This window comes from Perna viridis, chromosome 12 (assembly GCF_037379345.1).
Source record: "Perna viridis isolate PV_CMFRI_1.1 ecotype Kerala chromosome 12, ASM3737934v1, whole genome shotgun sequence".
NCBI classification, from domain to species: Eukaryota; Metazoa; Mollusca; class Bivalvia; order Mytilida; family Mytilidae; genus Perna; species Perna viridis.
The window spans coordinates 21,206,071-21,232,334 of record NC_142456.1 but is presented as its reverse complement, the minus strand read 5'-3'; the positions used below and the strand labels follow the sequence as shown (position 1 = coordinate 21,232,334).

At 34.2% G+C, this 26,264-nt stretch overlaps 2 protein-coding genes across 4 annotated transcripts; both read left to right on the top strand.

The window, feature by feature from the left end:
- The first annotated feature begins 1,113 nt into the window (after nt 1-1,113).
- Nucleotides 1,114-12,955, top strand: LOC148601661 (uncharacterized). The gene is made up of 12 exons (XM_088555458.1): nt 1,114-1,248; nt 2,767-2,950; nt 4,039-4,309; nt 4,666-4,836; nt 6,234-6,421; nt 8,382-8,541; nt 8,886-8,997; nt 9,745-9,895; nt 10,545-10,689; nt 11,814-11,985; nt 12,370-12,542; nt 12,878-12,955. Exons 2-12 carry the CDS (start codon nt 2,774-2,776, stop codon nt 12,934-12,936), a joined length of 1,779 nt encoding a protein of 592 aa, XP_088411584.1. The 5' UTR covers nt 1,114-1,248; nt 2,767-2,773; the 3' UTR covers nt 12,937-12,955.
- Nucleotides 12,956-15,537: 2,582 nt separating this feature from the next.
- On the top strand, nt 15,538-24,836 carry LOC148601660 (collagen alpha-5(VI) chain-like). 3 transcript variants are annotated; one of them, XM_088555708.1, is made up of 8 exons: nt 15,538-15,726; nt 16,945-17,156; nt 17,652-17,957; nt 18,397-18,495; nt 21,018-21,177; nt 22,654-22,936; nt 23,485-23,753; nt 23,963-24,836. In XM_088555708.1, exons 1-8 carry the CDS (start codon nt 15,720-15,722, stop codon nt 24,514-24,516), a joined length of 1,890 nt encoding a protein of 629 aa, XP_088411834.1. In that variant the 5' UTR covers nt 15,538-15,719; the 3' UTR covers nt 24,517-24,836. The 3 variants fall into 3 exon arrangements, with proteins under 3 accessions (XP_088411834.1, XP_088411835.1, XP_088411836.1); XM_088555709.1 differs by having other exon boundaries at nt 15,540-15,726; nt 16,860-17,156; XM_088555710.1 differs by lacking the exon at nt 16,945-17,156 and having other exon boundaries at nt 15,548-15,726.
- Nucleotides 24,837-26,264: the final 1,428 nt, after the last annotated feature.

Genomic DNA, 26,264 nt, shown 5'->3' with positions numbered 1-26,264 from the left:
AGTGTCTGTGCAGGAAAGCATATATCACCTCTCCGGTAGTGTTGATGTACACATGTAGCAAAAATAGCCACATTTTTGACAAACAATTCGGGACCAATTGTTTCACCCACATTCCAAGACTCCTACTGCTTATTTACTGCTTAAATAGTTGAAAAGTCGTATTTGCTGTCTACAAGAATGTATATATTATACGTGACGTTTGGTGCTTTATGATAAAGTAGTCAAGGGAACCATGGTTATAGCGGTAATCTAAATAATGTTTGTTTGTTTGTTTGTTAGGGTTTAACGTCCGAGCAGCAATATTTTAGCTATATTCAGACGATGAACATGAAATTGATGATAAAATGAACATGAAATGATGATGAAATGAAAAACAGATGGGACACAAGGACAATGGGGTCGACAAATTTTGATTGCCACTGGAAATAGGGAGAGGTGGGTAGGGTCGGCCAATTTAGCCTCCTGTGGCGGAGCCGTATGGTTCCTACTCGGGAGAATACCACAGTAAGGTTCTTTAACGTACCAGGAACGTGGCATCTTTCCCAACACGGTGCACCACTATGGTTTGCGGTCAGGTTTTCCGTATTATAGCCTGACAACCCTAGCATGTAACACGCCAGGGGTACCCCATTCCACCACCTGGGGCACACATCCCAGTTGCTCTGTGGGCAGAGCGCCCTAGCCCCCGGTTAGGGTTCTGAGCACTATTTAGTCGCCTTTTACGACAAGCTTAGCGCTGCTGCAGGCCTATTCTTTTAACACCCGGACCTGCACGGGGATATAAAGAATGTAATCCAGGGACAAAGACCAGACATGGAATACAGACATACACAACAAAGAACATAAAGTCACTAAAATCATACATACAAAGTAACAAAAGCAAATGAGCAACTCGGACTCCACCAAAAACTGGGAGGATGGACCAGGTGCACCGGTAGGGTAAGCGTTATAACATGATGTTATACAATAATATAAAATTCTGAAGACGTAATACCAAAGATGTCGGTAAAAACAGTCTTTAAAAGAAACTGTTCTAGATTTTTGATAACCATAACTATACGTAATAATAAATGTACACACTCAGTCATGTACATATCTTTTCGCCTTCTACAAGTCAAAAATATCGATAAGAACACACCTAAGATATGGAAGTCATAAAGTAGGAACAATCGGTGACCGTAACTCTGTACAATTATAGTCTAAAAGGTGGACAGGGACGACCGACGCTAGACGTAAAAAAACACGGAGGTAAGTAAATTACAAATATGTCTTGCAATTCATCGATTATATTGTAAATTGCAATGAGCATGTATGTACATTGACATGTTTAGAATACCCTGAAATTCAATAGGTTATAAAAAATATGTCACGTTTCCATACGTTCTGACTAGATTCAAACACAATTATTAAGTAGCAGACTTTGTAAGAATCATGCAAATTCTGTGATATGTGGAACAACCCAAAAACAAAAAGGCTGGACATTTTTATTTTTTGTTGCTAAACAGGTCTTTATGGTAAATGGTGTAATTATTCATTTCAATCTGTCTATTCTTCGGAGATAATCCACACTGAAAATTAAATAGTTTCTATTTTATTTTTGTATAGTATCATCATCAATTTTAAAAATGTAGGCTTTCCGACCATGAATCACATTTTGCATGATTTTTATCTGGAGTGCTACTCAAAAAATAAATTGCAAGTAAGTAATGCATTGCAGGTTTGCAGTAAGCAAGAGAAAAATATTCAGCTAGGCAATAAAGAATTTAAAATCTACATGGCGCAAAGCCAATGCATCATTCCATCGAATGACAATAAACACATGTACACTCGCATCTGCCTAAACCAAACTTTTTTCGAACTGGATATTTTCTTTGGTAAAGGCTGGTTGTCGGTCAAATTGATTAAAATAATTTAAAAATTAAATGAAGTAGAAGAGGTATTTTTATGACAAATTGTCGGTCTATTCAAAGTTCGGTATATTAAGACTGATCTCGCTATACATAGAACTGTGTTTGAATTCTTACTGCCGTAAAGTCACAAGAACATGTACATTGTACATGCATAACCAAACATGAATGTACGAACGCTTTGAGCTTTTTGAAAAAGAAAAATCAAGTTATAGTACTTAGTTCGTCATAATATATTGTGTTCATAATTATTGAGTTATCTTTTCTATTGGGAAGGGCGTAAAATTCAGGATTTTGCAGGGCCGTTTTTCTTAAAAAGCGTTTTAAAATTTACTCCTTTAATGTCCGTTGTTTGTTGACATTACATGGGGATGGCGATATAGGTGATGAATATCATTATAATTATACTCAAATGCAGGTCTTTCATGGTGGAAAGAAAAATATATATAGATAAGAAGTTTTTAGTGAATTGCAATGTATTAAAGTTCAATAAACTAATGAATACCACAAAAATGTATGCACTCCGCAAGTTGTGTCAATTTATCAGAATTATCAATAAGAAAATGGGTTCTCTCATTTAGCCATGTACTCATCACCCAGATTTTACCCATGTTTTTATATGCTACTTTGTATTTATCTCTCTTATTTTTTTGTTAGTTTGTCATTCATACTTCAAACGTTGTTCCTCACTGTATTTATCTATCTTAATTTTTTGTCTCTTGTTTATTAGTACTTCAATCTTTGTTCATCAACAACTGCATTAATATTGTAAAATATGCATGTTTATCTGTATACAAATGTTTCTACGTAGGTTTAGCAGAAATAAAGTGTATATACATACATCGTCTTCTTTTAACAGCGCTACCATGCTTTGGGTGTCGGTCTTACTCTCAATTACTGCTGTATTTGCCGAGGAACAAGGTGTATACATAACTCAATCTTGGCCCGGTGGTTTCCATGGATACTTCATACTCCGCCCCGACCACACCTTACATGGTTGGAATGCAACTCTTACTCTAAGTTCAGGAGTTGACCAGCTGATCGTTAGTTTCAATAATAAAACATAAGATCAGTTACAATGTAATTAGGTTGATCAAAGAATTATGTATTCGTCTTTATAAATTTCAGACAGGAAGTGATGCATGCATGTTAAAACCTTAACGTAACTTTAGTTTCAGTCCACATAACCTGTCTTTAAATTAATTTGTCATTTGGTGTTTGCGCTTTTGAGATAAGAAATAAATAGATTGTATTTAAAATTTGCACTTTGCAAGAGTTAAAGTTCATATCGTTTGATTTGTTGATTAAAGTGGGAGAAATATGTTAACGTAGGATTTTAAAACAAAAATACAGATTTAAATTCAGAAAGACTATCGTAATTTAAAAATATAGCATATGTAGACCAAAAGAGTATAATTGTTTGTTCGATGGATTTTTCTACACCGTGAATGCATATTCACTCGCTAAATCTGTATTTGGCGTTCTTTTCTAAGAATGAATGTAAAAATTTTTCTTCAATAATGAGTACTCAAACTGAAATCTGATGAAATTTTGAAATGGAGAGTGAAGTTTGATTCAAATCACGGACATGCCGAATCGATTTTCGCGTGAAATCTGTAAGAAACTGGGAAACAATTATGGAAATCACCACCTGAGGCATTTTTATCACTCTCCTAGATTGTAAAAAATGTGATATAAATTTAGTTTTAATACAAGTGTATCCCGTGACCTAGTCAATCGAGCATATTTTACTTCTAACTAAGGCACGCTGAAAATATATGTACATCAAATACGCTCAAACATAAAAAAAAAAAGCTGTGTACGCACAAATAAAAAGGAACCTTGTACAAATCCATACATATGTACTTTGGTTGTATTAAAAGAAACATTGTTACCGGTGCACCTGGTCCATGCTCCCAGGTTTTAGTGGAGTCCGAGTTGCTCATTTGATTTTATTACTTCGTATGTATGATTTTAGTTACTGTATGTTCTTTGTTGTGTATGTCTGTTTTCCATGTCGGGTCTTTGTCCCTGGATTACATTCTTTTGATTACCGCTATAACCTTGGTTCCCTTGATTACTCTTACAGAGATTGTTATCGTAACTATACGGGAAACACATATTTTTGTAGTGTTGGACGGCAGATATTGTTTCCCAAAATGGAGCTAAAACGCAGTTTGTTTTAAAAAGCAAAGGTTTCACCGCTGACATCGCCAAGAATGATGAGATGAAAGTTGAGTTCCAAGGCAACAAGGCCGGGATGCAAAATCCACCCTCTGGTTCCATTTCAATAGGCGGTGCTAGTGCTCTGAGCGGAAGCGGAAATAGCGGCGGAGGCAATAGTGGTGGTGGTAGTGTTAACATTGGAGGAGGAAACACGCTGCCTCCTTACAACGGCCAGGGTTTGTTTCCTTGATTTTTAACTTTTTCAATCTAAACTAACTCTTATCGCTGTCATACATATATGTAGGAAATAATATTGCGCTAAAATCTGTTTTGTGTCACCAAATTTAATCGAAACCTGGTCATGCGCACGCGATCTTTCCTTTCATAGTTTAGTAGAGGTAGCAGTTCCTACTTGTTTATGTACTCGCATCTATAGAAATGAAGTAATCTGTAGGTTTTAAAGCCATGTGTCAGTTTTTTTTCTTTTTTTTCTTTGTGCCAACGATGGTGTTTCCGGCGTACAAACATAATCATATAAGGGACATCAATCTTCGATCATCGTTTTTATTTCACAACAACCTTCTTATTTTAGGAAGCTCTAAGATGAAGTACGACTACGGGAAAGCTATGTCTTTGTCCATCTTGTTCTTTGATGCCCAGAGATCTGGTAGACTTCCAGCCAATAACCCGATTCCATGGAGAGGCGATTCTGCAGTAAATGATGCCGGTGACGGGCATGACCTTTCCGGCGGGTGGTATGACGGTAACTATGGTTACAATTAGGGAATCCGCGTTCAAAATTTGATAAAATATTACGCGATAATTTCATCACGATAAACAGACTACAAGTGATCCAAACATTATATCCTTACCGCCACGTTATCTTACATTTTGTAACTGTAAATATTTAGTTACATGTAGGTAAAAATTGTACATGTACATATATGTGTTAGTTAAACTCTGGCATCTAATTCTAAATTTCTAGAGAACTAGTACATTATTTTACACATAGCAAGTAAAACATTATTTAAGGAATGACTGTTATTTTCCAGTCTATGAAGAAATGTAATAACCTCAACCACGTGGTGTACACTAAATAACCTGTGTAGAAGGTTATTTTCAAGGGTGCACCACGGGCATTAAGGTTATTTCAAAAGGACCGAAAAAATGTAACAGTCATTACTTATAATTTTATTTTAGTGTCAAAATTTAACGAGTAAACCAATAAAAGGTTAGTGACGTCATAGCTACATCAAAATTCTTAGGAAAACAAATCAAATAGTGTAATGAAAACAGGAAAAAATACAGATAATGCAATAAAATCTCTGCGTTTTTTTTCTTCATGTGCCACAACTTATACACATTTAGCAACACCTTTTACACATTCTGCCTCATCCTTAGACGGAGAAGGGCTTAATCCACAAGGTCGGATCAAGGGATTTAAAAAAGGGAGCACGCTATTATTTGCTAGATTTGTGTCCAAATGTTACCGTTACATTGTCAAAATATTCCAATAAATTGAGTTGATCTGTAATTTTTTATAAGGTGTCTAGAATATTGTCATACAAGTACACGTACAAGGCAGGTGCACAAGTACGCAACCATAAACCTGTTCGGTTAAAAACCTTCATAAGACACTTTAAAAAGTAGATATTGAATTTTCTAGAAGGTTAGAATAAATAAATAAATGAATAAATGAACTTAAAAAAAATAAAAAATGGATATACGGGTTATTGTCTGATCACTTTTGCCTAACGTTTGCACGAAACACAATTTCCCAACATAGTGGAGGGGAATCAACCCCTGGAACCTTCCAGATCTACCACCGACATTTATGATAAACAAGGGCGTAGTTGCCTATACGCAAATACAGTTGCGTACTTTCGGAAAAAGTAACAAAAATAAAAAAAAAACACACATTTTAAAGATGAAATAAAGGTTTTATGCAATGACTCACTGGGGGCCTTGAGCGACCCCCCTCCTCAAGACCCCTCGCCGTAATTTTGCGTACAAATAAAACAGGCCTAGCTACGCCCCTGATAGGGATCTAAATTAATACTCTACATGTATCTTGTTCCTTTAATGTAAAAACACGGTTGCAATGTAATTTTTGAAATTGGTGACCGCATGCACATGAAAGCACACCATTCTATATTATAGCTGGTGACCACGTGAAATTCAACTTTCCCATGGCTTACTCAGCGCATGTTCTTGGATGGGGATTGGAAAAGTTCAAGGACGCTTACCAGAGGGCGGGAAAACTTAATATGATGTACGATATGCTTAAATGGCCCCTTGATTATTTCCTAAAATGTTGGGAGCCATCGAAACAGCAGTACTGGGTACAGGTAAGGTTGACTTTTACATCCAAATTTATAATCCGGGTTCCCGCTGAATTTCATAAGAGACCATAGGATCGCCAGAAAAATTCTTCTGCAGACCTATATAACAGATTCCTGTTTCACTACGTATCACTTCGCTAGTCTTGGCTCTGCTATACAGAATGTAAAAAAAAAACTCATAGGGCATGAACTTTACTCATTACAAATCCGCAAAGCTGTTTTCGTTGTACTGTACCAATTTGCATAAAAAAAGTACTGGGTGTGGCAGAGGTGTAAGTTTTAAATAGCAAATACACAGTAAAAACATAGATTCGGGTAACCAGCGATGGATTTGCATAATGTATGATGGGAAAGTGGATATGGTGAAATGTAACAAATGCGCCAGCGTATAACTTAAATACAAAATAGTAAATATTTTCAATGATCACTAAAATGTCTTCAACAAGTGTGAACACGCCTTTAAGTTATAAGCTCTGGAAGGCCCCGACAACTAAGTAATAAAATCTACATACGGAAACTAATCACAAACAAACTGATTCAGAAATGTAATATAACGGCAAAAAGACACTTTAAATCCCTTGACTATGGTCAGGTGCATCCAGTCTGCGGTGGGGTTAAACTAGTTTTATAAGACCTTAACCATTAATGGAAGGTAAACAATGAACTGTAAAACAAACAAACACACCATAAAATTCATTCAATAATACACGCCATTCTCTCCATGGAATACCTCATGATAAACCATATAGACAAATGAGATATTGACTTAAATAATGCTCACAGTTACTGAAAGCTCGCTCAGAGCATTAAAAAGAATAAGATTACCATTAAAACTACAAGCATTAGAAATAATCGGTCACTACAATCCAGTTGGTGGGATGTTGTGTAGTAACATCATGTACTAAATAAGCAAAATTCGATGTAGTGCAATTCTCAAATATGTAGGGATGCAATAAGGGGTCAAATATCCATATTTGTGAAAACAAGATTTAAAGAATTATAGACAATAATTTGAAAATCGTACTGTTTACAGATAGTTAAACGTACTTTCTTTCATTTGAATATTGGAATGTATAAAAGTAAATAATGTCATATCCGCTCAGCTAATGAAAAGACGTTATAATTGAGAGAAACTTATGGAACGAAAATTCATAGGTTCTTTTTTAACTGAAGATGACAAACATAGATGTAAAAATACGTCAACAACCAATCATACGTACACATTTTCTCAGATTAAGACAGTAGTGTGGTTTTTGACATACAGCCACGTACATGTACATACATGAAACTACATTTATCACAATACATTCGAACCAGGTGGAAAAATGTGGGTTTGTGGGTTTCAGAAAAAGTGGGTTATAAATAATAATTGGTCATTTTTTTTTCTACCAAAGATGAAGGGAAGGGGAGTGATACAATTGTCGGGCCTCGCCCATATATCACCGGATCCGCCTATGAACGACCAACAACAATTGAATTTAATGAATATATCGAGAAAGTAGGCTATCATGTTGAACATTTCCTTTCGTCAAATAAAACCACAAACTACGTACACCCACAAAACCGAAAAAAAAAAAAAAAAAAAAAAAAAAAAGTGCAAATTATTCTTGTAAAGGCATTTAAAGAGGGAATATATTTGTATGACGAAGCGATTTATATGTTCCCAAAGGGTTTGAATGGTCAAGAAGTCCAACAGTTCAGAATCAGATATATTATACGCAAAAAAAGAGACAAAGAATTTCAAGGAAAATTCTGTAAGATGGGCGAAAAGAGGTTTGACACATGATTTTTCCTTTGTCCAAAGCAGAAGACTTCCATGAATGATACGTATAATTTAAGTTGTTATAGACCAACTTCCGCGGTATCTGGTGAATGTCTCATAATTTGCTAGATAAGAATTAGTCGGCATATACAATGTACATTTTGTGTATGAACAAGATTATTTGAAGGAAACTTTTAACTTAAGGTTGGAGACGGGCATGCTGATCATGGTTACTGGGGACGACCAGAAGATATGCACATGTGGAGACCTGCGTATAAAATAACAACGTGGAGTCCCGGAAGTGACGTAGCAGGAAATACTGCTGCAGCTTTCGCTATTGGTGCAATAGTTTTCAAAGACAAAGGTATTGTGTTTAGGAGTAATTAAGGGAACCAAGGCCATTGAGGAATAACCAATTAATCATCAATGCATTGTATACTTGAAACATGTATATATACACGTGATCATATATAAATATTCTTCGTATACATATACATGTCAAAAATTGTAACGCTGTGTAAAAGTATTATAGCAGACATACATGTATATTGGACATGTTTTTTACAGAGGCTGAAATGTAGAAAAACGATTGTATGCAAAACACAAAGAACAAAAAGACAGGTATTAAAGTACGTGCATGTTTTCAATCTGTAGGAGTGTATGATTATCTCTTCTTTACAAATTGTATGTCATATCTATTTTCCGCAGATCCAGGGTATGCAAACAGACTGTTAGATGCAGCAAAGTCAATCTATCAGTTTGCCAAGGCCCATCCAGGCATTTACTCAAATAGTGTACCTCAAGCTAAGGACTTTTACGGGTAAGTTCCTACCAAATAGACACTTCCTATTTCATGCGCGGACTAAGTGTACATTTATGTAGCATAAACCCATAAGAAAAAAAAGAGGTTTTAACAAATCGAAGAGGAAATGAACCATATTTTCGTTTCATAAGTTGAAAGCAGTTCTTTCAATGTAAACGGCAAGTCAGTCAACTGTTAATAGTCCTTTGTTTGTGCATGTGTCTAACTTAAAATCAGTTCTTTATTTCTGTTTTAACAAGGGACTCAGATCTTTTTGAACTGATTTTTAGATGCTGAAGGGGGAGAGTTTTGATCACACCAAAGTACTTTAACACCGCCGCATTTTTGCGCCTGTCCCAAGTCAGGAATTTCTGGCCTCTGTATGACTGTCTTGTATCGTTTTCACTTTAATTTTCTTTTATGTTAATGGGGTCCGTAAAGGTAACTACTTCGCTGAACAAGTGAACCAATATTATGTTAATTTAGTGGCCAGCTACAGCCTGCCCATTCGTGTGAGAGTATCCTCGTCGTTCACTGAGGACCAATTGACCTTGATCTGACACTTTTTCATCCCGGTGGTGTTGTTGTCTCTTTGACATATTCCCAATATCAATTCTCGTTGTATTCCCAAATTCATATATTAATATGCAAATTCTATTTCACATGCAGTATATACATAGGTAGATTTCCTTTTCGTTTCTTTAATGCCTTTTACAAAATACCCCCTTTTAATGATTGATACGTTTTATTGTATATCATTGGCAGTTCAAACGGATGGAAGGACGAGATGTGCGAGGCGGCAGCTCAGCTCTACAAGGCTACCCGGGATCAACAATACCTGAATGATGCAAAGAGTTGGTACAATGGTGGAACTGCTTGGGGTTACTCCTGGGATGACAAAACCGTAGGGTGCCAGGTGATTATAGCTTGCAATATTGCAAATAGAGTTTTATATGGTTTAGTATCTTACTGTGTACAAGTGCACTACATTGTGCGGTACAGTGCAGTACTTTATATCGAAATTAAGATGCCGATGACACATGCATGTGCTAAACCATCGGATGAAATTTCTTGGGTACAACATATACAGCATCTATCGTGGAATATTCTCAGAAGTGTAGAGCCTGGTGAAAATACATGTATAGTGACACGTCAGATAAGGATGGGCTTGGGTATACCATTGTTGCCATGTTCTGAAACTTCCGAAGAGAAAAATGAAAATTCATACCAAACTTCCGAAATATGGCTTCAGTGTGCAAGATTGAACAGGACGTTCGGCTTTGTTGTGTGTGAGATTTAATAGGCACAGCGTTTAATGATATTTATAAAAAGACTATTAAATGAAATTCAGTATTAATGAAGCGTTTTGTCGGAAATAATTGTTTTTACTATAAATATCTAGAGACAAATCAGATATTGGTTTTTTTTAAAACTTACTCTACAGTTGCATTGATATAAATGATTGGAAAAAAAAACTGACGTGTCTAAATTATAGATTTGACTTTTCAATTAACTTAATCGTACAATACAAACCAATTCTTTAATAAAACATTCTTTTCTAAAAGCTGTTGCTGTGGGAAGCATCACAAGATCCCCAATATAAAGGACCAGTACAAGCCTTTGTAAATGCTTATAAGCCAGGAGGCAGTGTACCATACACCAGATGTGGTCTAGCATGGAGAGATCAGTGGGGTGCTAACAGATATGCAGGTATAATCTTAAGGTTATAAAATAAAATTTAAGATGAATATTTTAATAATATATCTTCAGGTATCAACTTATAAAGGGTGAATAATGAAAATAAGTCTTGATTCTTAAATTTAATAGTTCCTTACTTGATCTGGGGTCAATTTTTACATGCATGTTCTTGTACAATCTGTGTGTCTATAGTCATCATTTGTTTCGATTTTGTTCAATATGGTAATCCACTAATCCATTCAACAAGGACGTGGTGGCTGGTACGGAAACTGCCGTACATATAATTTTCGTAAGTTCGGCATTCCGTACCCAAATTATACGCTTTTCGGTAAAATCGAGGCATGTAAACATGTACATGTACCGACTCCCCTTTTTAGGTCGTCAAATGACTCTCTGTGTTTTTGCGTGATATTTCTCTGTGTACAGAAGCATCTCGTGTTTTCTCTAAATGTAGTTGAAAACAAATATCAAATAGTCAATTTTCATATTTACGGAATGCAAGCCACTTTAGCAAGTTTTTGTCCAAAGCACATAACTTACCAACACCCGTCAAACTGGTTGCCGGTCTCATTGGGGAAAGGGAAAACTGTAAACATTTTTCTTGGAAACTTAAACTATTTCCACTTCGGTAAGTACCTGAATTGTTTGAAATAAGTTATTAAATGTATTCAAGTACTTACCGCAGCTCAAATATGCATGTATTGAATATTTGAATTTGAAGTCTACTACTGTCCATTGCTCCAATTTGACAGTAAACCAGTCTGTCCCATGACAAAACTGTTGAAAGTTACTCTTCTTTGCTTAAAATCTAAAAAAAGCAAAATATGAAAAAAGGACTATTGATATAGCTTTTTTCTGTACGAAACTTCAATATACTACCAGTAACATACATTGATGATATCATTTCCAGCCAGATTTATCAGTACAAGTGAATAATATTGCCTTTCACGAGACAATTGGAATGCATCTACGCATGTCTCGGTTTTCAGAGAAACTTATGTGTACGGACTCCTGTATAAAAACATATTGAAATACATTTTGAAATACCTATCCTTTGCAGCAATAGCCGCTTTCATGAACAATGTTGACTCGTATGTACACCTGTATAATATATCAAAAACATATTCCCCTTGTAGCAAACGCAGCTTTTATTGCCGTCATGGCCGCTGTTGACGGTGTTGGTGGTGACGATTACCTAACATGGGCTATGTCTCAGATAAACTACATCCTTGGCGACAACAATTATCATATAAGTTACGAAATCGGATTCGGAGGCAATTTCCCACACAAACCGCATCACAGAGGAGCGTATGTTATTTTTGTGTACAAACCAGAAATATTTTGCAAACGCATATGAGTATATAGGGCATTTTAACTTTTCTGTGTTGATTAACCATTTTGTTTTGAACCAGGCACAAAATTCAATGTTTTATTGGAATGAGTTTGTTTTGAATGTCGCAAAGCTCGAAGACATAAGATTGACTACTGCATATTCTTTCTAGAAAATATGAAGTACATGTAAACGCGTGTTTAAAAAATAGATGTAGGTTTTGTTTAATACCATTATATTTCCTTATATATTGTTGTCGTGGTAGACATTTCACTGTATGCATCACTTTAATGTTTTTTTTCCGAATCTGAATTTTTTAAACATAGCGTTGAGTTATTTCCCTTCAACCATTTCACTTTCAGATCTTGCAGTCCAGGTTGGTGCGCTGGTGATGGACAGAACAGTCCGCATCAGCTAGATGGCGCTCTTGTCGGTGGCCCCGGAAGGAACGATGACTACAACGACAATAGAGGAGATTACGTCAAAAACGAAGTAGCCTGTGACTACAACGCGGGATTTCAGGGAGCGTGTGCAGGTAAGCCGTCAAAATAACATGTACATGAACTTTTAAAATCAGACCAGACAGGAGGTGATTCGTGCATTAAAAGAAACACCAAATTTACTTGTAATTCTCATTCAGAAAAAAGTTCCGTCACAGAACCAGTCTTAGTTTGCCATTACCTTGTTGCACATTTCAAGGACAATGCTTTTCTTTGTTGATGGGTGTTAATCAATTTGCGTTATCTTTCCTTTGCCGTATAATTAAACATTATAGTATTTACGACCCATCCACTTCTAGTTTATGTGAATATTCTTCCGCAATTCCGGATTTTTCTTATACATGTAATATGTTGTATATTATTTTTACAGGGTTGTACCACTTTGCAATCAACAACAAACTTCCATCGTCCCCGCCTGCTAAATGTTGATAAAGTATGGATACTTATAGTTAATGTTGTTCTTAAAGATAATTTTATTCTTGAACCATGTTAATTGTCTACAAGTATAGAACTCAGTAAATTTGATTACCCAGGTCTTTGCCCGTTTGTCAATTACCAAGGTCTTTGCCTATTTGTCGTGCATGAAACGGATCTGTAGCAATTATTTGCAGATTCGCATTGATTTCATATATTTTTAATGTACAGAGGCAAACATTCTTGGAGTCTGACATTTTTGCTCTAAAATTGAACCATCTGATTTGTATCAAGAGTGGTCAAGATAACATTTTTTGAGGTTGTTTGCCTTGATCATTTGTAAAATTGAAAAATTTTCTAAAAGAAATGAGGGTCCAGAGGAAATCCCCTTTTAATGAACTTTAATATTTACAAAACAAAAATGAGGTGAAAAAAACATAAAAAACAATGGTGTGCTGCAAGCATGTGATAATGAAATCGGCACTTTATTTATTTATTAGTTAAACATCGTTGTAAATTTTGATGAAAAAAGCATAGTTATCATGAACTAACAGCAGTTTTGTCAAAGTACATGTATTTTGCGTAGAAACAAGCTAATTCCGTTATTGTATTAAGGATGGAACAAATCAGCAACACTGTATGCGAAATCCAGTTAAAAAAATCATTTACACACAATTATATTTGCATTAGATAATTGCAGTTTAGATGTTTTAATTTCCAACTTAAATACAAATGTTTGAGTATGGGACAACTGTCAAAATGAAAAAATCTTAAGTTAAGCTACAACTGTATAAGAGGAGAGCAAAAAAATAATAATAATAACAAACAAACAAAAACAGAAACAAAAATAAAAACATATTAAAAAAAATTTAACAAATTATATCAGATACTTTTCTGTTTAACTTGACCACAGGCTATTGCCATCACTCGTGGTCATCGTTAACAACTCTTCTTCTATGAATATATTGCACCAATAAGATCCAAACTTCGTATATTAATGTTTCTTCAGATATTCTGAATTGAGAAGATTTGAGGATTTTTGATCCGTCGAAAAACATGTTCATTATACTACCGATCGAATAGAATATGGTAGTTCCTCGTTCAGGAATTTAAAAGTGAAAATTCATTATCAATTCATACGATCTTAACAATACACACGAATTACATCAATTGTAGACGCACTTAAGTGTGTATTTCTCACACCAGTAGTTGTATTTATCAGATACGACAAGTTTGCATTGCGATTCAACAAAAACTAACATAAAATTCACCGTAATTGCATAGACAACATATTCTTTTGAAAGTCAAGAGTTATTGACAGGTTTGTATATCAAAGTAAACAATAATGAATCAATTTTTCAAGTGTGCGAATATTTTATCTTTCACATATAAATTGGGTCATCTACCTTATTCGTTATAATCCGTCCAAGCATTTAAACATTATTTGTACTGTTTCATGTAAGAATCACACAAATGAAACATTAAGATATCATGTAACACTTCATCTAAGAATCACGCATATGGAACTTTAAGGTATGAAGTACATCTTAATCCAAGAATCATGCAAAAAACAAATGTGAAATAAAAGATAATTCTACCTTTTACGGTTGTTTATTAACTGATGACTTAAAATACAATGTAAATTGCCCCTTTAATACAACAGGAGGTTTTAGCAACCATACTTTATACAGGGCAATTGCCCTGTATTAATTTAATATAGGGCACATGCCCTGTATTAATTCTGGCCCTGTATAAATAAAATGTTTTCGTGGGAAAAGCTAAAGAATGCATTAAAAACCTAATTTGAGAAGGTATCAGCAAACTTGGTATATTAATATAGATATATATAGAAAAGAACAGTTGGGGTGAATAAATGCATCAAGAGATCTGGAGTGTTACAGTCTTCACTAGGAAATATGTCATACTGAGCTGTATTTAAAGGTTTGTACAGATAACTCCTGTTATTTTAAGTCATCAGTTAATAAAGGGATCATAAAATGGTTATTTTCATATTAATCCTGCATTATGTCCAAATACAGTCGTATTGGGTTGAGATCACTTGTATTGTGATCTCAACCCAATACGACTGTATTTGGACATAATACAGGATTAATATGAAAATAACCATTTAATAACCCAATAATATAACTTATTAAAGTAACCAAGCGAAGCATTTTAATGGACAGTCAAAATATATAACAATTATTTTTACTTCAAATTTCTACAAGTTACAGTAAAATATTTTCTCTTACAAACGTCATAATGCTGTTTTTATCTCATAAAAGACTAACGAACGTACATGTATTCATGTATATTTAGAATTATATTTGATTTACTCCCTTTGAATCACCGAAACCGTATCAACTGTTGTCCTTTTAACATTTTTAATACAAATAGATGGGGAAAAAATGTTTAGGTGCATGGACCGACCTTTCAAAGCTTACTTCAAAGTGTGTGTACACTAACTGATGACCTCTCTGCGAAATCTGTGAGAATTTACTATTTTTTATAAAGGTTATACGATGGTGCGTTTGTTGCGTTTCACCATATCTGTTCCTTTCCTATTACGCCAAAAACATTTTTGGATAAATATTCTTTTTAAAAAATATTTCTTTCTACCCGATGCATGATTATTAGGCAAACCTGTACTTTGAAAATATTGATAAGATATATATGCAAGTAAGTAACTATTATGGTATTACAAGAAGGAGGTGAAATATTATACAGTGCTAAAATAAGAAATTACCCGGTCTTGGCGAGGTAACAATTTCCGTTTGGAAAAGACTATCGCAAACTACATGAAACGTAAGTAGTTCTTTTATAAGACAAAATGCATATACATAATATCAAGTGTAAAAATCAATTGCTTTACTTATGACAACCCATTTCGAATCAAGACGAATATTTATTGTAACACTGAAACATATATATATATATATATATATATATATATATATATATATATATATATATATATATATATATATATATATGAACCAAATCCTCTTTGTACTTAGGTATCAAACTTTATGAAAATCAGGCAGGGGGTGATTCATGCATGTTATAAATCCACCAAAATCAGTTTTATTTCTTACTAACAAGCAGTTACAGATCAGATATCCAGTTTTAGTTTTTCATTCAGTTGTCGCATATTTGAGATAACAAACTGTAAAGATTGTACATGAAATTGGGTTATCGTTCTTGATTTTGCTTGATTTGGTTGATTTTAGTGGGAGATTAATGTATGATTTTCTCAAAAGTACAGATCTGAATACATAAGTCATTATGTTTGGTAAAAGTCTCATTCGGTGAGGAGAATGTTTGAGATTTTCTTCTGGGAAAGCTTAAGTAGCAGTCTTTGGAAGAATCATGCAAATTCTGTCATATATGATAAACCTCTAAAAGGCTACATATCTTTACCTTTGTTATTGATTTGCTTTATAGGTCTATATCATGAAATATAATCATTCATTCCAATCTGTTTGCTATTAGGCGATAATTCACATTGAAAACCCAATGTATTTTACTGTATTTTAGGGTCATTTAAAGAGTTGTATCTTTTAAGTTTTAATTTCACAATACATTCTTTATAATGTTAATCTCTTGTGAACAATGATTCAGTGAAAATATTCATGTTATTTTCTGTTTACTTATGCATTTTTAACATAATACCAACATTAAAATTATGTAAGCTTTCTAACCATGCGTGATTCATAGCTGGAGTGCTACTTAATACTTTTGTACACAGCCAATAATTTCTAAATTATTATTAAATAGATAAACTCATAACTATAAAATCGTATCCATCGGCGTATCAAAAGATAAAACATCGCCTTCACACTAGCACAATCGTCTACTTCCATGTTGACAACTTTCGTCACTTTCGTCAGAATGTTCTTAGCCGTTCATAGTTCTTGTCTTACATTCTTCATATTTAGGGTGCGCTGACGCTATCGATCCGTCCATTCTATACAACATATTTGTTTGATGAATTAAGGATTAACAGTGATCTCCATGCTTCAGCTTTTTGGCTAAAAACCATGGGCAGATACAGATATCTGATTACTTTGTTGTTTATACCGGAAGTAGCTGCTGTTGCTGATTTGTCTGATTTTTTCCCTTATGGTGACACGTACCACGATAAGCGTTTACATCCTAACGATGACGAGTATTCGCCTCCACAAAACATATCTGTCGAGTTCACCTTCTTTACAGAGAGTCATTCCAAACTTTATGTATGTAACGTATTACTTAAATATTCCATCAATTCTAATTTTATTTCGCCTGTTGTATTTTTTCGGTTAAAAAATGACCATTTTCCGCTTACATTAGAATAAGATTATAGAGGGAAACAATTCAAAACCGAACATATGATTTTCCGAAATCCTTTCTAAACCAGACAATTTATTAAAGTCTCGTTCATGAGATAAAATCTATTTTGATCCTTAGTGAACCGAGCACCAGCCAAAAACGAATCAGTTTTTAAATTCCAAAAGAATTGCGGTGTAGACAGGTTTAACATGAATAAAACAATGTGGGCTGAATACTATAATAAGCAGGTTAAACAAATTGCAAATACAACACCCCATCCCCCCTCCCAAAAAAACAAAAACAAACAAACAAACAAAAACACAAAAAAACTAAAACCAAAACAAAATAAAAAACAAATACTTAAGTACTTCCGGATCGAAAATTCTCAATTTAGCGTGTTTGATCGTTCTCCCTTTCAGGTAAACACAAATGGCCTTGTTTCTTTTAACTACGGGATCAGCACATATATCTCGGAACCTTTTCCACAAATAGGTGCACTAACGGTGCTTTCACCATTTTGGGCCGACATTGAAACCACGTACTGTGACCCTGACTGTGTCATCTGGTATAGGGAATCTACACATCAAAGAGATTTAAATAAAGCGACAAACGAAATAAAAAAATATTTTCCAGTGATGAAACATTTTGACGCGACTTGGACTTTTATTGTTACTTGGTACAACGTTACACGTTTTAATACTCGTGGAAGTGAAGAGTTCAATGAGGTATTCTTTTTTTCTCTACTTTCAGTGGTTTTTAATTAGGTCACAAATGGTTGTATAAATATAGATAGTTTTTTTTATTCATAACAATAAATAATTTGGTAATAGTATTAAATTGTAGTACAAATACATCATTATCACGTTTCGCATTTAAGACTCCCTACTGTGCAAATGAATTTGATTCCACACTCCTATGCTTAGCGTTACAATCAAGACATGCAAAATAAAGAAATCGAATAAAACAAAACAAAACACAAGAAAAGCAAAATAAATAAATAAATAAATAGTAAAGAGAAAAATAAAAAAAATATGGTTTGGAATATGAAACATGAACGAAAACAGATAAAAAAAGTATTTCTCTCAATTCACGGAAAGCGCAATTAAGAAACTATAAGTGACTGTAGTAGTTATGTTCTCTTACCGATGTTGTTACTTTTTTCAGCGAAATACGTTTCAGGCAGTTTTGATTACAGACAATGAAAGCACTTTTGTTATTTACTATTACAACAGAATTGAATGGACTGGTTCAACGCCTGCACAGGTGAGATAAAATAATACGACATCGATTCACCTTTATAACCTGTATTACTGACCTATGTACCAGTTTCGGTTGTGTCAAAATATCAAGATTCTGTGATAAATAGTTGTAGACAAAACTGGATCGGAGGAGTCTTAGACGGATGGTCATTACATACCATTTTCTCTAAACAAGGAAGGGGTTATTACATGTAGCATAAAATAAATTGACTTCGTAGTACAAAAATGTAGATCTGAAGCTTTCAACGTTCAAACTTAGGGCTAACCAATGCATTAGGGGAAGGGGCATCTCTTATCCGTTACGCCTCCTTCACTACTAAATGGAGTTTTATGAAACTTTCTTAGAATGTTTTTTTTTTACATATCCCTATTGTGCACTACCTACTTCATATTTTGACTCAAATAAATTTTTGGGTTTCATATTAGCAAAACATGGACTTTGTCATTTATGAATATGTGGACACCACTGAATGGAATTAAGTACGTTCACAAAATCGGTATTTATTATTGCAAATGTGAACCTTTATCTTTCTACCTTATTCTAGTTATTTCTAAGTCTCTATTCTTCAAAAATGAACTTTATTTTTCCAGAATTGGGGTATCTGTCTCTTGCGTGTTTCTGTAATTCATTTTACACAAACGAATGAAATTTAATAAAACTTTCCCATCATAAACCAGTGTATAACCCATTTTTTTAGATTTTAATTCAAACTATTTTGGAGGTCCACAGGTGCATGCTACATTGTATCAGATTGGTAAAAGGAAATATTAATTTACTGAGCATTGCTTTCAGGTTTTTTTTTAATTACAAGTGTGGACACAGACTAATACTGCCCGAAGGGCAAGTATGGATGTAGACTGGTTGTCCAAAGAGCAGATTTGATCAATAAATGGGGAATAAACTCCACAAATGGCTCACCATAACCATAAGACAAGGCATATTATAATGCTTCTTTCTTGAAGGTATACTTGCATGTGTTGAACTTGCCCATTTCACTTTATGTAGGTTAGCTTGGTAAAATTAGTTGCATTAATTCTGTACTCTCAGTTTTGTTTTTAGATTAACAGAAACCAGCAGTGCGGTATCAGTCGGTTACATGGATGGCCCTATTTTTTTAATGTTGAGTCCATGACTCTAAATTAAATAGAAGCCTTTCTTTAGTAGTTATAATATAAGTTTCATAAAAAAAATAATAACAACTGATCAACCATAACTAAGGTCAAGGCACGAAAACCAAGAAAATATGAACTACGACGACACGGACATCGATGTCAGCACCATACCAAAATACATGTACGTTTGCATTTTTTACGGTGACACTAGTACATTAAATATATACACATATATCGGAGAATTCCGGGTTTGGACATGCTCCATTTCCAATTCCCTAAAAAGCCTGTCAATTACTATTTATGAGGACTAAATTAGTAGTGTGTGATTTGCTTAGAATTTACATCTATAAGGTCTTTGTTTTTACATTCGTCCTAGTTAAAACAGTTCTCTAGCTTAAGAGAATAAAACTGCACAATGGAAAAAAAATCACAGTTACAGTCATGTACTCAACAGAAAAAAATCGAAATTCTTATGAAATAAAATTACAATACCGGTATACGAAGGACTTCAAGGCTAAATCCATCCATACTGGCTCACAGCTAACACTTCAAACCCTGTGTTAAATCCTGTATCAAACAATTTCATCAATTTCTTAATTGTTATATACATTTGTAGCCTGAAAAAAAATGTTTTCTTGGACAAAACTGAATGCTACAGTACTTGTTTTGCAGCTGTGAACTAAGTCTATTACTGTATGTAAAACTTAGTCTTTGTAGATTTGGTTTTCATTGTGTTCTGATTTAGTGTCAATATGATTTATTTCGTTTCAAAATTTAAATAAAAATGAAAATAAATCCATGCCTTCCGACTGTATAAAATTTTCGAATGGTGATCGGAAACATAACGTTATTTTTTGCACTAGTTAGTGTTAATTTGATCCCAAATAGTAGTTTGCTCAGTCAAAAATCAGTGGCGGATCCAAAGGGTGGGAGAGGGGGCTTAGAAAAAAAAATGTTGAAAAAGCGTGTGTGTTAAATTATGATGGTCAGCGTCACTCATATCGTGCAATGATTGGCTAACACTGTGTTACGGAAGATTTTGCGGGATTTTAGTGGTTTATTTCTCAGAAGACAATCGAACTATCTGCTCGAAGCCACGATATCCTAACTTTATAACACACGAAATGAAGGGTGAAACGGATATACGGAAAGTGCTATCATTTTCAACTTTATTGTTATAATGTTATTTAACAATGCACCTCACAGTATTTCATAAGTTATATGGGGAGAAAAAAAAATCATAAAAAATGCATTACATAAATCCTGCTTTTGCTTTAAACTTTATTTATATACATGTAGAATGTATTTTATAAGTGCAGTAATTTCAAGTTGGCCACTTTTAACCTGTTTAGTAAGGGGAATGTGTCAGTCAGTTTTGTAATTAACATTTTCAATTAATTATTCTTTTTTAAGGTTGGTTTTAACATGGGCGACTTTATCCACTTCTACTCAGTTGAAGGATCTAGAACTGAAAATATAATAAACCTACCTAACCTTACAAATGTTAATGATCCTGGGACGTTTGCCTTTAGGGTTGACCTGAAGGATATTCATGAAGCACCACCGTCAGGAGGTATTAATGTACATCTATGATGATTAAGTTCGCTTCTACCTAATTAAGGAGGTAGACCAAGGGTAAGGGACATAACTCTTGAACTCAATGATTTGTTTGCATCATATTCAATTTCACCGAAGTTTATCAAGTTTCCACTTGAAACAGAATTAAATCAATCTAAGTTACTCTGATGCTTACATGACATGAATGTAAAATGCTCAATACAAACGTTCCAATGATTTGGAAGAATTGTGTCTCTTACCCTAGGCCTACCACCTTGATTCTTTAAATGCGTAATATCAATGCTATTTTTGGATTACACTATTAAGAAGCGTAAAAAAACCCCAGACAAATGATGAGGTGTAACAAAAAAGAGGAAAAAGTACTCCAAAAAGTTAATAGAATGTCAAATGAAAAAAGAAATGAATTCTCAGGAAAACACCTGTCACGTATACGTAGCTTGTAAATTGAGCTATGATCCCTTAAATGAAAAGGGATATAATTTTAGCAGACCACATCAGTTAATGTATCTTAGCGACGTCATGCAGTTGGGTTCTTTGAGCGAGCATCTTTTCCTTGCAGATTAAAAAAAAATGCCTAGATTTCATTGAAATCGTATTCACCTCAATTGGCCGTACAACTGCCATGCATTAAAATAGAAGGTCGGAGGTCAGTGGTCAACTACTATGATGGTACAATACTCATTGCCTTTAGTTGATCTACTTTCATGCCCAATACCAAAAGAATAAACCAAAATACATAAAACGTTACAAACCGGCGACCATTTGTTACGTACAGATGGGAGCATTGACAGATAGACTGGAGACTTAAGGAGGTAAACCTAGGGTAGGAACATAACTCTAGAAATCAATGATATGTTTGTATCATATTCAATTTCACCAAAGCCTATATCAAGCTTTTATTTGAAACAGAGTGAAATCAATCCAAGTTACTTTGATGCTTACGCGAGATTGATGTAAAATGCTAAATACAAACATTCCAGTGATTTATAAGAGTAGTGTCCCTTACCTTAGGACTACCTCCTTAATATTGCCTGCCACTTTTTGTGACGGTCACTAATAATCACTTTTCAATGCGATGATATTATATCAACTTTTTAAGAGCACAGAAAATACATTTTTCCCGAAAATATAACACTCATACTATATTTAAAAAAAAAAGAAATGCTAGTGCTATTGTTTCTCGATGAAAAAATGAAACTTATTCGTAAAGCTAGACGTTGATATCGCTAGCAGCCAACAAAACAAACTATCGATGATGTCTATGTATGTGCTTTCCAGTTACATTATTGTAAAATAAATGTTCTTTAATTCTGATGTGTTATAAATCTACATAAAAACAGCTCGAAAGAAGTTCTGAGTTGCATTTATCTCGTGTGTAATTGTGTCAAAGTTCAATTATAATTATTTTCTATTACAAAATGAATATCTTAAAAAAATGGTGGTTGAATATACGTTCTGTTTATAATTGTAGACCCGGGAAAATGTTATTTAAAACCTTCCGATTTAGTGTTTGTTGTGGACCTGTCTTTGAGTACTAACAAAACCAGAACAATGAAACTCATCAATGAATTAATTGACTACCTGCCAATCAATGAGTACGAGTTTCAAATTGGAATGACTACGTTCTCTGAAAAGGCTCAGAGGGAATTTTATTTCAATGACAGCACATCTCAGGAGGCTGTTAAGAAATATATAGAAAACTTGGATGTTGTTAGCAGTACATCGGACCTAACACAGGCTTTGGTGTTAACGAGGTACATGTGTATACGTAATTACATGCGATAATCAATTCAATTTGATCGTAATTGAGCTGTTCCGGCATATAATACTAGTCTACTCAGGGTGTGATGGTCGACTAATTTCTGCAATTTTGAAAGAGTTATCGACCTTTGCCCACTAGATAATGTTTATCGTTGTACATATGTCCGAATATACAATTATTATGGATTTGTACCGCAGATAGATTTGATTCTGAAAGAAAAAGAAAAAGCACGTGAGTTGTTTTTGAGCGTACCAAATGCAAGTTCATAATCGAACCCAAGGCCTTGTGGAATACATAGCTTGTTCAAATTTTGTACTGTGATGATAATCCCTCCGAAATGGAATCTTTTTTTGCATAATCTAATTCTGGAAAATATGATCACATATGTAAAATCGTCAAAGACAGATTTATGTAAGTTTTTAGCGTAAAATAATTGTGAGGTAGTTTTCTCTTTCACCTAGCCTAATAATTTCTGTAATTTAGGATCAAGTAATTTTTTATTGTACTGGAAATATGAATAGTTGTATATTTCTTTTGTAGGCAGATGTACATGTATAATTACAGAGGATCTCGCTCGTATGCCAAAAAGTTGGCACTAATATTTACAGATGGTTTAATGCCGGAGGGAAATCTCATTGCAGAGGCAAATACTTTGAAGTCAATATCAACAATCGCAATGGTTGGTATAGGGACGTCGGTACAACATTCATTACTAGATAAACTTGCAACTAATGAAACAGTTCTCAGTCCAAATGCTGAAAGGATTTGGGGCTATCTACAAATGAGATTGGCAAGACCATCTTGCTTAGGTATGTTCATGTACAACTTGAATATAAGCTCATTTGCATTATTAGAAATTACTTTTTTTAATCTTATATTTGATTGATTGGGTATGGTTCATTCGTTTCGTCTACGTATTTGTGCTTTATTTTTGGTGTTTGGTTGATGTCTTTCTTACTGATGATTTTGCATGTTGTTATGATAATAGTACCTTTTACTCTTTATCGTGTGATTTTAGAGTGTGTTGTCCAAGTAAGCGGAAGTATTTTCATCATTCTCGACGACTCTTCCACCACCACTGCAGGACAGTTTTCTGATGGCAAAAAATTCGTCTCAGATTTTATCTTGACCTTGACGGATCTAACGTCACCGACTGTTAAAGTTTCTATAGATGCTATTGGACATACTCACACCAGTGTGTTTCCGATACAAAACATTAGTGACTTCAGGGAAAGAATTGGTGTACTGTCAATGACTGACTATAGGGGAGGTGTGATGAAATTTTCACTTTTAGAGAAATTTGTAGAAAAAATAATGCTTCAAAGTGTCCAAGGATTTATCATTGTTGTGTCAAGTGGTCAATCGTTGGACCAGTCGTTAGTTAAAAAGCTAAAAGCTAATTTAGCACTATCAAAACTAACGTTAATGACGGTTGGACTTGGGCAAGATACTAACTGGGACAATCTTGAACATCTCGCATCAGCTGGATACCATATATTTGATAATATGGATGGATCACTTGCCGCGAAGCATATTGGCAATGAATTAAAAACCGTTAATTGTACGAGGTGAGGCAGAACTAGTATTTTATCAGATTTCTAAATTTATTTTTCGAAAATAGTAAATTTTTCGTCTGTTAAAATAACTGTTTAACTTTTGTTTAAATGGAAGATTACGTGAATTCGAGCAATGTTTGTGTCACTCAACGATAAGTCAATAGACGCAGGACAGAATAAAGAAAATTTTAAAACGTAATAAGCGAGAGTACTCGCCCTTTTACTGTCTATACAGTTACTTTTGGAAAGTAGATGAATTGTGATCATAGTGTGTTTTAAAGTTTTCCTGCAAAAGTTGACCTTTTTTTTCATTCAATAAAAGTGTCCAAAAATCAACATTACTTATTGATTTTTAAATGTACTAAAATGCATTTTGGGTACAATTTAGTGGAGTGAAAAACAAAAACTTATTTTGTCAGAAAAGAAGTATTTTATTTTACTATTAATGAGCTTCCATATTTTTCTGTAGTAGCTGTTTTTTTCAACTGTTTCAGACCGCTTCGGTGGTCTAAGGGTAGTGTGCTCGCCTTAAGTGCAGAAGATCGTGGATTCGATTCTAGGCCAAGTCAAACCAACTACTTTGAAAATTGGTAGTCAATACCTCTCCTCCAAGAATGCATCATTCAAGGGGTTAGAGTGACCACTGATTTCCTATGAGTCAGAATAATGTGTCCGAGTGGCTTGATATATAATTCGTTCCTGCAGATTGTTGCATCTACGAGCTAACACAATATAGATTAAGCTTAGCGTGTTGGCCTAGTACAATGCAGGGTCTGTTTGATTGGTAACCGTTCTCGTCATGAAATGCATAAAATATCTGTCATGGAAAGTTATTTACTATAATCAATCAATCCCCGACAGTTTCATACTTCTTTAAATATTACGGTTCAATTTGACTCAGTGCTTTTAATCTGATCAACGTTCTCTTTTGAATCCGTGTTTTTAGTCTGATCAACGTTCTATATACTTACCCTCAGGTGTTGTCTTTAAAGGCAATTTAATTAATTAAATTTAAGTTTATACAATAATAAGCTATGCACGTGATTATTGATTTTTAAACATATTGTCATGCTGTAATCTGTGACGTAGAGGTAGATGATTGGTGGTTATTTTTAGTTCGCTTGGGTAGAAGTTCAATCGTATTTGCAAGAGAGGTTAAATTTATATGTTTTGCAATTGAAACTATTGTGAATCGTCCCACCCACCAACCCCAATATTGACCTCTCATCCATTTTGTATAATTTTCCAACGACATGTATCTGTATGTTACAAATTTACCATGGGAAACATTGGTTCATTATAGGATTAAACATCTGTTTTCGGTCGTTCAATCATGTATGAACGAATCTCGGAGTTTCCAGAGTTAATGAATGACCGAAGGGTAAGTGTTTCAAAGCCGCTGTGGAAATATCTGACCGCTGTCAATAGATTACACATGTGAAATGATACAAGAAACATGAACATAATCTTCAAAAAACTATAAACAAGGAAAGTGTCACTTTCAAAGAAAAAAGAGAGCAAAGACTTTCTAAATAATGTACTAATTTCACTAACGTCGGTCGTGAAATTGAACCCTCATATCAAGTACGAATCATCATGAACAATCTGATATACATGTACTATTGCTTTCAAATGTAGTTAATCTGGTGTACTTGAGTGAAACAAAAAATAAAACCATACAATTCCATACGATAAGGACATAACTGTGTAGGTTTAAACATTTTTCATATTTTTACTTTACATTTTTAACTTGAAATCAAGACA